The sequence below is a fragment of the Molossus molossus genome, unplaced genomic scaffold, assembly GCF_014108415.1.
Source record: "Molossus molossus isolate mMolMol1 unplaced genomic scaffold, mMolMol1.p scaffold_m16_p_1, whole genome shotgun sequence".
Lineage (NCBI taxonomy): Eukaryota > Metazoa > Chordata > Mammalia > Chiroptera > Molossidae > Molossus > Molossus molossus.
The window spans coordinates 14,961,789-14,974,010 of record NW_023425344.1 but is presented as its reverse complement, the minus strand read 5'-3'; the positions used below and the strand labels follow the sequence as shown (position 1 = coordinate 14,974,010).

The 12,222-nt window shown below is 50.3% G+C and overlaps 1 protein-coding gene across 1 annotated transcript in view; it reads left to right on the top strand.

The window, feature by feature from the left end:
- Positions 1–432: 432 nt before the first annotated feature.
- Positions 433–12,222, top strand: part of ADGRA3 (adhesion G protein-coupled receptor A3) — a 115,967-nt gene continuing 104,177 nt past the window's right edge. The window contains exon 1 of the mRNA XM_036243405.1: positions 433–926. Within this exon, the coding sequence (XP_036099298.1) occupies positions 685–926 (242 nt within the window). The 5' untranslated portion in view covers positions 433–684. The remainder of the gene's footprint in view (positions 927–12,222) is intronic.

Below are 12,222 nucleotides of genomic sequence, written 5' to 3'. Positions count from 1 at the left end.
GATTCCTTTCGAGACAGTTGGTTTGGGACACTCTCTAGCCTCTCCTTTCCCCCCGGACATTCAGCCCTGCCCTGCTCCCCGCTCTGGCCCGGCCGGCTCCTCGGGCTGAATGGGCGGCCCCAGGGCGCACAGGGCGGCTTTGTCTGGAGGGCGGCGACGACAAGGGAAGCGTGTGTGAGGGTGGCCACCGCGCCTGGAGTTTGGACTAGAACTTTCTCCCTCCCTCCCTCCCACGAGTGGCCGGACTCCCGCGCCTCCCCGGGCCGAGGCCGGGTGCGCCCCAGGCGGGTGGGCGGGGCAGGCCGGGGCGCGCACCTCCTCCCGGAGCCGCGGGCGCGGGCGGCGCGGGGAGAGGAGGGGACCCGGAGGAGGCGGCGGCGGAGGAGGAGCGGGCGGGGCGGCGGCCGGGCTGGAGGCGGCGGCGGCGACGTTGGAGGAAGCGGCGCTCCCGCCGGCTGGAGAGCGGTGCTGGGACCCGCGCTGCCCTGAGCCCGCGGCTCCCGGGAGGCCGAGCGCGGCCGCGGCGGACAAAGGAGCATGCCGGCGCTGAGGAGGGCCCGTCCTCCGGCCGCCATGAGGCTCCGGGCGCCGCCGGGCCCGCGCCGCGTCCCCGCCATCCCGGGCGCCGGGCCGGCCCGCTAGGCCAGCGCGCCGCCGCTCGGTCCGCAGGCCCCGGCCCGCAGCATGGAGCCGCCCGGGCGCCGGCGGGGCCGCCCTCCGCCGCCCCTGCTGCTGCCGCTCGCGCTGCTCGCGCTGCTGGGAGGCGGCCGCGGCGCCGCGGCGCTGCCCCCGGGGTGCAAGCACGACGGGCGGCCCCGAGTGGCCGGCAGGGCGGCGGGTGCCGCCGAGGGCAAGGTGGTGTGCAGCAGCCTGGAGCTCGCGCAGGTCCTGCCCCCGGACACGCTGCCCAACCGCACGGTCACCCTGTGAGTAGCTCTCGCCCTCCGGTGCTTTCCGGCCGCGCCGCCGCGCTCCGCGCAACTTCGGAGAGGGGTCCCGCCGGCACCCACGCGCCTTTGTGTGAAGGAGGCTGCGGGCAGGGGTGCTGCTGGGTGGAGGGCTTGGCCGGGGCGCATTTCGGGGGAAGGCGAGTGCCTCTGCCTCCGAGCCGCCTTCTGGCCCGCTCGTTTGCAAAGTAAAAGTTTTCGGGCTCCCCGGCGCGCCCCGCGCGGTCTGGGCGCAGCGCTCCTGTCGCGGCGCGGTGCCACGTGAGGATGCGAGTAAACACGCAGTTGGCAGAGTTACAGCTCATTCATCCTGTGCTCCGGCTCCCAGAAAACTGCGCTCGGTTCCAAGCGCCAGCCCTTAGCTCCGTGCACGTTCAGGTCCGCTCCGACAGCAGTTCGGAGCCTAACAGAACACTATCAGAACAACACAGGACTCGGGCCGCCCTGAGTGTGACCCCCAGCCCCCAGACGATTGCCTTGCCCTTGCTATCTTCGTTGCATTAAAGTTAAGGAGCACCTTTTACAATTGAGTTGTTATTAAGGGCTAGAAACGTATTTGAGATGAAGTCTTGCAATTTCCAGCCCCCCCCCCCCCCCCCTTTTTCCCCGTGTGTGGGAGCTCAGATTTAAAAGCTGAGAACTTCGGAATTGAACACTGTGGGTTTGTTAGCCTTCCAACTCGGGGATTGGTTTTCGAATTGAGTTGCCACCTGGAAGGGAAAGTTTTTCTTCGGTCTCCTAACTCGGTGTGTGCTGAGATTCACGGCCCAGTTTTGCAAGCGTGGTTCTGTGAATTCCAGCTGAACAGTTGGCACCAGTGGCTCTTGATTGTATTTTCTGAACTGTGAATTGGTTTGGAAAGTCTTTCAAGTGTTCCTAATGGATCTTTTATTGAAGTGAAATATGAGTTTTCTGGGCTCTGCGTACCCCTATGTTGTTTTGGTTGGTTTTCTAAAAAAACACCACACACACACACACACACACATCCCCTCCCCCACACACCCACGCTGCCACTATAAAAACATGAAGGCCAGGGGAGCAGCATGAGCCATGAAAAACTTTAAATATAGTTTTTAATTTAACCCAAATTAAGCAGGGTATTGGGTAAGATAAGTATAAATCTCAGTACTAGCACTTTGCTCTTTATTTTCATTTGTTTGAATTAGGAAAGGTTTATCACTGGAAAGTGTGTGTGTGTGTGTGTGTGTGTGTGTGTATGAAGGCATAAAAATGGGTAAAATAGTTTTTGTTTTGTTTGACTCCTTTACCAACACTTGACCATTTGGTAGTGGCAGCAACTGTTTAATTTATTAGCTAGGCTCTTTGAAGTGGAAATTCGGGGTATGGGACCTTAATTACAGTCCTGAGCCAACTGGAAGGAACCCTGTCATCCATCTTACATTGGTCCTGGATCAGTGGCGCTTAGGCTGATTCAAGTTTAAGTCGAGATTTTCCAAAACATCAGCAGTTACAGCTGTTGATTTTGCTTTGTGGAAAGAAAAAAAAAAAGATAATGTAGAATATCACTTTTCAGCAGATTATCAGTTCAGCTATTTTACTGAATTTCTCACGAGCTGGTTAAAATGTAAGTGCCTTTAAAAATGTCATTTTAATCCTTTTTCTTGCACCTGAAAGTTCCTTAGATGAAATTAATAAGATGCATTAGTAATTGGCAAATACTTGTAAGTTATTTAAGGATCAAATAAAACTGATGTTCTTTTTTTTTTTTTTTTTTTTTTTTATCCTCACCCGAGGATACTTTTCCATTTTTTGTACAGATAGAGTGGGAGGGAGAGAGAGGAAGGGAGAGAGAGAGAGAAACATCGACGTGAAGGGACACATCGAGTGGCTGCCACCCGCACGACCAACCAGGGCCGGGGACAAACTGCAACCGAAGTACGTGCCCTTAGCGGGAACCGAACCCGGGTCTCTCCGGACCGCAGGCCGACGCTCTAACCGCTGAGCCAAACCGGCCAGGGCAAAACTGATGTTCTTGATGAAGCTGGTTCGAGGTGTACTGGAGTGGGTCGAAGGTCTTCTGGGCCAGTTCCTTCATCTTCACTAGGGAATCAACAGAGGGGCACTGTGGATAACTGACTTGCCCAGGTTCCCGCAGTGAATGAACAGTGGGCAGTCTATGTCCCAGGTTCTTGTCCTGTGGTTCCCATGCTTCTCATCCCCCCCTCCTTGCCTTTATTTTCTTCTTAGCTCAACACAGTTTTTGTTGAGTGGTTCTCCAGCTAGCAGGCAGCATGCTGAGGTTTGGACTAGGTGTTAGTTTTCCAGGGCTGTGCGAATAAACACAAACTGGTCGCTGAAGAGAAATGTCTTCTCCCACAGTTCCGGAGGCCAGAAGCCTGAAATCTGGGTGTCCGCAGGACCACAGTCCTTCCAAAAGCCCCAGGAGACTCGTTGTTTCTTTCAGCTCTGACCTTCCTTGGAATGCGGCAAATCAACCACAATCTTTGCTTCTGTCTTCACCTGGCCTTCTCTCCTCTGTGTCTCAGATACTCTCCTTTCTCTTATAAGGACACCAGTTATTGAATTTAAGGTCCACCCTCAGTCCAGGATGATCTCATTTCAAGATTCATAACTGAGTTACATCTGCAAAGACTCCATTTCCAAATGAGGTCACTTTCAGAGCTACCAGAAGTTGGACTTGGACGTACCTTTTGGCGTACACTGTTCAAGTCAGTGCAAAATATAAACGTAAGCATGGTCTTTCCTCACCAGGAATCTGGGGAGGTGGTTGGGGAGAAAGATTCATAAACAAGTCTCAGAACATATGATAAATGTTCTAATACTGGGGTGCACATGTAGCAAAAGGAACCCAGAGAACAGGGCAACCAAGACCTCCTTGGGGCACAGTTGGTGGGATCGAGGATCTAAGGATCCCGATCCAATTGGAGAAAGATGAGAAAAATAACTGTGTAGGAAATGCTGGGGTAAAAAATGAGGGGATGGAAGGTTGGGAACCCCAACATGCCCACCTGCTTGGCTTGGCGAGGGCAGTGCCACTTGCTATGCAGTTGATGTTGCTGGAATGACAGTGACAAGTGTCCCCTGCCCAGAGTGGTCAGAGGGGAGGCAGTAGGGCCAGTTGGAGAACAGGCAGGCTTTGTGGTTTGAGTTTTAACCTCTCAGGTTAAAACTGTTTTCAGTTGAAAATTGCTGGGGATTGAGAGGATGGCAAGGACAGGATAGAAGTTACTGATGGATTTAATAATGAAAACTAAGGCTGTTTCACATAGTGGATGAACTGGACTTACACATAGCCTAAAGCTCAGATTTTTCAACTGTCTTAGTGAACAACACTAGTTTCCAAAACCACATTTACGGAGAGGTCTAGCAGAAATTCTTGGCATGACTACACTTGTTTTCGGTATCTCCTGTAGCCTTTTGGATTAAAGGATTAAATTGCATTTATTATTTCTGCACACACATTGAATAAAAACTTAACCACATTGGACGTTTTTGTTAGGAATATTGATTGTTTAATTTTCCATGTTGTATGTGAAATGCTCAGTATTTTAAGTTTTAAAAAATTCTGAGGACTTTGGGGATAGAAAAGTTGTGCTAATGTAGCCGTTGCTTTTCCAAATGTTAGTTCTCCTCGTGGTACCTCGTAGCGATTACAGACAAAGGCCTTTTAGCAACATTTATTTATGATTTGTCAAGTAACTCAGGGACAAAGTCCATGTTTTTCTCAGACTATTTAATAGACTAAAATAGTGCATGAGTTTTGGGTTCTACTTTATATAAACTGTTCGCTTGCTATCAGAGACCTGACCATTGGGCACACCGGTGTGTCCAGCTCAGCGCCAGGTACACAGAAAGGAACGCTTGTGTCGTTCAGAAACGGAACCTCGTTGGGGAGACTGGATGTGCACCAAGGAGGAGACATGTAGGGAACAGTTACAGAAAGTCTCATTAAGCAGTAAATCTGTACTGCTGGCTGTTTGCATGCTTCAGGGAGCCCGAGGAGGGGAGAGTCCCCGGAAAGACTTATTATTTTTCTGGAGTTAGGCCGTGAGCATGGCCTAAGGGAACCATGGGATTAAACTGTGGGAAGAGGGCATTCCGGAGTCACAGTGAGGGGTGGTGACTGACCAGCCCTACTGAAGTGGAAAGATGGTTTCCGGAACCATTGGTCACACATGGTATTTAAAACCCCGTCTGGTTGAGGTCATGCAGGGGCGAGTGTGCCACAGGGAGGAGGAAGTGTCCCCCGCAGAAGCACACTGGGTGGGGGTGGGGTGCAGAGCAGGAGCTGCTGGTGAGGGGAGCGACCTGGAGAGAAGTTCAGGTTTGCAGAGAGGAATGGGTGCCCCAGTCGAGATGCTGAGAGATGAGGAACCGTAAGACCAAGGGTTGGCCACTGGGGTTGACAGCCTGAGCCCTGGGGCCCTCCGTGGACAGCAGGTTGTAGAAAGCAGGTTGGACTTGAAGGGAGCATGGGACGAGAGGGTGGCCATGGCACCTGGATGGGGACAAAGTCTGGTGTGCAGGAAGGTTTCTTAGGAAGGAGGGAGAGTGTTGGAGCACCTCCGAATACGGTTGGCAGACTCAGGAGAGGAAGTGCGTGGTGAGCAGGGAGGGTTTGGCTCCTGGTGGCACCAGGGACATTTCATCGCACGTGATAGGAGGGAAGGTGGCTGGAATGAGCAGCAAGCAGTGGGGGTACAGGTGGGTGCAGAGGGAGTTGCTGCCCCATTCTGTTGTTTTCTCAGAGACACGGAAGCTGGTGAGGCCTGAGGGGTGAGCAGAGGGTGGAGGACCAGTGAAATGGCCTTTGGAGAGGAGGAAAGCGAGCATACTGGGATTGCAGAAATGCAGCAGGGTGGCGGCTTGTCAGCTTTTGCCTGGTGATCAGATTCAAAGGGAAGAAGCCACATTGGTATTTCTCTCGCGCTACATTCGGCCTAGAGATGCGAATAGTTGGGACCAGCCAAGCTGCTGCTTTGCCAGGTGAGTGCCACTGAGGGAGAGGAGCCCAGGTGATTTTCAGGACTAGCCCAGCAAGCTGCTGTGGCCTGAATTCCCCTGGTCATGGGCGAGGTTCCTATCTTTGAATGCGAGGTCATAAAGGTCTTACAGACCTCAGGAGCCTTATTTTCCAGCACTCAGCACGGAATATTCTTTCCTGCACATGGACGGAGTTACTGTCACACTGTAGGCTCAGTGCTGATGCCAGGGTTCCGTGCTAAGAAGCCGTGATTCTCTCATCCAAGGATCAGGCTTATCCACAGATTCCCTGCTTCCCAGAAGGTGCCTCTCACTGTCCCCGAGCAGAGTTTGTACTTTGCGTCCTGCGTGCCTTGGCTCCATCGGCCTCTCTTGCTGGAGTCCCTGATCCCATAAATTCTGGGGTCTTCCCAGTCCAGCCCAGCTGCTGTGAATTCTGCTGTTCTTCCCTGCTCTGAGCCCTGGCAAGGCTTATCTTCTGTGCTTTGTGTTGTTTACCTGATGCTGATGTTACTTTCACAACACCCAGCCCCTTGGAGGGCAGGCCTGTGAGGCCTGTCTTGGCTGGTGTCCTGGTAGTGTGGGAGTGAAATCGATCGTTATTGATAAGAGTAGCTGTGGCTGTGTGGTGGGAGACCCAGGCAAGGGAAGACGGAAGAGGAGTGCAGATTCAAATTTCTACCCCCCTGTGGCAAAGTAGAACATTTACTGTGTAGTTTAGGTCAGCATCTCAGAGCTGTGGGATCCCCAATCCAAGAACAGGTGCATTAACTCATTTATAGTTACGGCTGACCAACATGATCTTAGGTGTGTAGTGAGCACACAACGTAAGACAGTATGTTGGTGAGTTGCTCAGAAATATTGCAGAACTGGGGGCCGACGCAGGCATTCGGTCGACGCAGGCAAGCCTTTAGTTTTCCCAAGAAGATGAGAATGTTTTGCATGGCCCCGCCTCGGAATCCTGTTGCTTCTTGCCTGCCCGCAGTCCTCCAGCATCGGAGTATATGAAAGAAGTCGGTGGGTTTGGCAGTGACCCAGAAATCAACATACCAGAAACAGACAAACACAGGAAAGTTTGGAAATCATCGCCCTAATCTAGTTAAAGATGGTTTTTTTTTTTAAAAAAAAGGTAAAAGACTCTTCAAAGTAACTCAGAAAATGACACAGGGTGAAGTTTTTTTTTTATGAATACACAGTGACCCCCTTCCCCCCCCCCCAGTTCAGCTACATCTCTGAAGGCAGTAGTTTTTCGTGTCGACTGTATTCCTGGGGAGGAATCTTCAAGTCCAGAGAATGTAACTAGTTCATTCTAATGTCAACATTTTTCTCAAACGGATAAAAATTAGGATACAGACTTCTTTAAATTTTACTGTCTCATCAGCTTGGGTTCTGGGAAGAGTAGGAAGCTCTAGTACAAAGCCTGCTCAATGAGCTTTTAATTGTTGCCTGACCTAATGTATTTTAAAACTTAATATCATTTTAATGCATTGTGTGTGGTTCAGCTTGCATTTATATTCCAATGCAGGCAATGTTAGCCTGAAGAGAGCATTTTTAAAATGGTAAGCAGTGTATCTCCCACGCTTGCCTCTTTCCCCCCTGCAGTGAAACTTGTTAGAAATTTTGCATGTCCAGGAAGGGAAGTGCCCACATACTGCAGTGGCAGGTACCTCACCCGAGGCTCATGTCTGTCTGGAGCACTTTTAGGACCATGTTGATCCGTTACACACATGGAGTCTTTCACCCGGGGAGGCATTTCTTGTCCCCAGATTCCCCTGCTCAGGGCATGAAGGGAACAAAGGGAAGGTCTAAGGGATTGGTATAAAAAGAATTCAGAACCACCTCCCGTCCCTGCCCCGGAACACCTTGGTCTTCCTTTCCTCTTTGTCTGCAAGCCACAGGTCAGGTTTGAATCTGGGCCTTCCTCATACAGCAGGGGCTGCCCAGAGACCAGAATTTACCTTTGCTATTTACCCTTCCCTTGGGGCGTGCTTGATCATTCGTTTCCTAGATTGTTAAGCTGCTTGCTTTTGCATTCATTCCGCAAATAGGTGCCCACTGCCTACTGGGCCTGTTGTGGACTCAGGTGAGCTTATGCGACTTCTCATCCTTTCTGTGGGGGGAGGGTGCTCCTTAGACCAGCTTTATCCTAGTCCTGTATGCTAAGTATCTCTTTCTGGATCTCTGCCTCTTGCCTTCCAGCTACACAATGCCTGTCAGACGTCTCAGGATAGACTTGACAATCCGGCTCTTTTTGATGAGCTTTAACCCGCTTCTTCCTCCATTACCTCCTCTGTTAAGTCAGCAGGAGGTAGGCAAGTCACTGGTGGGTTTATAGAAATGATTAAAGACCCTGGATATTTTAGGGAAATTCGCAAGACTGTTTTAGGAGCAACCTTGTTAAAGGGACTGATAGACCTCTTTGTTCGGTTTTCAGTGGTCATTGCTTTCCCCTCCTCTTCGTCGGCACAAGAGGGACTGGTGAAATGTGAAGGAGTAAGCAACAAACAAACAGAAAACCTGATAGACAACAGTGTGGTGATTACCAGAGGGACGGGGTGGGGGAGGGTAAATAGAAATAAATGGTGATGGAAGGAGACTTGACTTTGGGTGGTGAACACACAATACAATATACGGATGTATTATGGAACTGTACCTTTGAAACCTATATAATTTTATTAATTGATGTTACTCCAATAAATTAAGAAGGAAAACAACCTTTCCCCAGCCTGGTATGTCTCAGACTTCCTGTAGCACATACTTCCAGTGTTTATGGTAGTGCTTTCTAAGACTCTTCACGTCATGACCTGTGTAGACAATAATGATGTTTGTGTGAAGGAAGCTCTGGGTTCGAGTCGCACTGCCCCAGGTCCTGCATCCCTGCCCCAGGGGTCAAAGAGCAGTCAACTCCACCTTCTTATAACCTGGTTGGTGAGTGTGCTGTTGCGGTTTTCGACCTTGCGTTGAATCATCCCTGGGAGCTTTGAAAGTTCACATGCCTGGACCACTGACCTCATGCTCAGATTGAATTGTTTACGGATGGAGCTTAGCTGTTGGCATTTTTCAGAATTCTGTAGGTGATTCTGATGCCACCTGGGTTGAGAAGCTGTTGTTCGGTAGCCCAGCGACCTGAAGGGTTAACCATGCTCACTGGGGGTCATCAGCTCAACCGAAGAAAGTAGAAAGAGCAGAGGAACCAGTGGAGGGCAGCCTCCTACGGGGAGGACGGGGCTGTTCCCAGTGGAGCAGAGAAGTCAAAGTCTAGAGACATTTTTAGGACAGACTGCTGGGAGTTTTAGCATTGAGGCTGATTCAGAGGAGACAAGAAAAACAACTCTTGTGAAGCGGGGTGTGATGTGCAGAAACTGGATTTAATATCAACCCTGGATGAAGGACAGTGAGGTTTAAAGGTGTGTGGTGCTCTGAGGGTTCACTGAGGGAGTCTAACAGTGGCCAGCATCCGAGGGCCTGGTACTTGGGGAGCAGGCAGCAAAACGCACGGCCCTCGCCTTAGTGTAGCTTACATCTTTTATTTTAGATGTAAAATAGAGACTTGTTTCCAGGTAAAAATGCATTAATATAAAATCACAAAATAGTATGAGAAACTATACAATTTTCCAAGGATGGACTTAATCTGGGAAATATCTTTTTTTTTAGCATTTGTGAGTTTGATAAGTAAAAAGAGCTTATTTTAATTTGCATCCTGACGACAAGTAAGAGATTAATATATTTTGATGTGTCTGCCAAAGGGTCATTTGTATTTGACAACTTCCTCTGTGAACTTTGTTTCTAATGGCCTTTTACATTTTTTCCAATGAACACTCTTGAGGTTTTTAGAGGCAACTCATCATCCAATAGTATCTTTCTTTTGTTGTTTTCTTGCTGCTTTGGTGGGGACTAAGGAGGACTCCAAGATGGACAAGCACGGTGGGTGGACCGCACAGGAGGTCTCCTCCGGCGGGCACATCGCTGTTGCTGGGCTGTGGGCTGTCAGCTCCTGTGTCAGACATTTGCTGGTTGCCTTGAGCTCTTTATCAATTCCAACGACTGACATTCTTGGTTCTTAGCTTAAACACAAGTAAAAACAGACATCTTTTGCCCTTTTTTTCTTACTCCCATATTTTTCCTTCTTGAGTCAAATGATATAATATTTGACTTGTGTGTATTTTAAATCTTTTGTCCCTGAGTAATGGCTGGGGGTTGGGGGCAGGTCTGTGGGATCATCACTGTATATTCCTGTTTCATGCGAAGGAGGCTCAGGTGTCCACCACCTGAACCGTCTGTTTTAGGACTGACGTTAGATCATTTTAGCACATTGGTAGCTCTGCTTTGTGGGTGCTGCTCCCGCCTATTCCAGGCATTGTACTTGCAGGCTAATGTGTCTCCCTGGAAAAGGAGTAAGCAGGCTCCCTACCGAGGCTGGGGAGGAGAGGACCCCTGGGGTACTCTAAGCTCCCCAGGGCGCCCTTCACCCCTCATCCCCCAGCACAAAGCAGAGTGCACGGTATGTGATTGTGAACTAAATTCACTCCCTGTATGAAGACATTTCTGAAGTGGAAAACAAGGCTCCGTCTACATGACCTGGTCTCGTCTAGAAGGTCAGTTCTGTTGTGGCGAGGGCCTTTGGTTTGCGCCCTCCTGCGACGGTGGCCTCGAGAATAGTGATGGGCATGAACGGGTGCTTCGCGGTGGCCTCAGATTGTGACCACAGGAAAGCAGGCTGTAAATTGTGTTGGATGACACTTTGGTCCAAACCCTCCTGAGAGTGCATAGAAGGACATTTAGAGTGCCCGAGAGGTGTAACAGTAACACAGGCTTTTGAAACACAGTTGGTAAACTTTTCTTTCTTTAAGCCTGTTTGACTCTAAGTCTAATGAAATGGATGCATTTCCCATCCAGATAAGACTTGAGAGCATTCTTTGTATTTTATGGTGCATTTCCTCCCAACTCTTGTCTCATGAAGGAGGCAAAGGGAAGTGGCTGGGGGTGTAGTCCTCCAGGACATTCTGAGACCATGTGCTGTTAGATTAATCTTCTTTTAACCTGCCTTTGTGTGTTTGTTTGCTCTAAACAACATCGGGCTTTACAACTCTCCCTTTATGGCCACGACTCCAGCATGAGGCTGACTGCGTGCCCCCGGCCCCTCCTGCCCCTCCTGCCCCCTCTGCCCCCCCTACCCCCCTTACCCCCCCCCCACCCCTCCTGCCCCCCCTGCCCTTCCTGCGTGTCCGGCTGCAGCTACACGCTGCTGGAAGCATCTATTTACGGTCCGATTGTGAACTCTCCATGGTGACATTTTCCTGTGTCCTCAGTATATAGCATGTGAACACTGGGGAAGTCCCTGTTTATAGAAGTCCCATTTTCCCCGCCCGTTTTGTTTGTTTGTTTCCTCAAATAGGACCAGGGGAAGAATCTTGCCTTATTCTTAACATGGGATGCATCATGCATTTGTGTGTTCTGCATAAGCATTTGTGTGTCAAAAGCGGAGTGTCAACCTACTAGGTCAAGGCTTATTAAACTCCTGCTCTTCATTTGGTAGTGAAACGTGTCTGTCTCTTACCCAGGCTCATTTATTTCTCCCATTTTCTTGATCCAGTTTCCTCCTACTTTTTGAGAAATTATCACATATCTTTCCTCACTGTAAACCTGCCCCCTAGTTTGCGACGTTTCTCCTCAGCAGACAGAGCTGCGTCCTGACGGTCCTGTGTTAAGAGAACCCGCTCCCCGAACTTCTCCCTTCGTAGCGCCGTTGGAGGGGTCACTCTCCTCCCCGATAACTGAACTCCTTGAGTCCATCCTCTTCATTTCCTTACCTATTTCAGCTTTAACCCACTGCCCAGTGTCGGCTTGACTTGGACATTTCTCATTCACCACCAGCTGTGTCCTCTTCCGGTCCAGTGGCTTGACCACCACCACCTCGTTATCACACTTAGTTGTCAAATTCTGGCCGCTTCATGTAGTTTGGGCTCAGAAGACCTTATGAGGAAACAGCTGCTTGACTGCAGTGTCGCCCTGCCAGGATCCCCCCTGGGGAAGGCCTGTCTCCCTTTGGGGGGGGCGCCTGGGAATGGGTGTCACCCAGCGGAACCCGTGAGAAACAGATTGTCTGCTAGAGTTAATTGCCTTCCGAAAGACTCCTAGTTAACTGTTCTACTAGGAAAAGTGTGTGCTCTTCACTCAGGGGTGAAGTTGGAAAGGTGTCTGTCTGTCCATCCGCTGACAAGAAGTTGGCAACCACAGACGGGGACTGTCCGTGACCATAAAAACTTTTTCAGACTTGCCTTCTTTTTTTTAAATGGCTATTTGCAGTTTT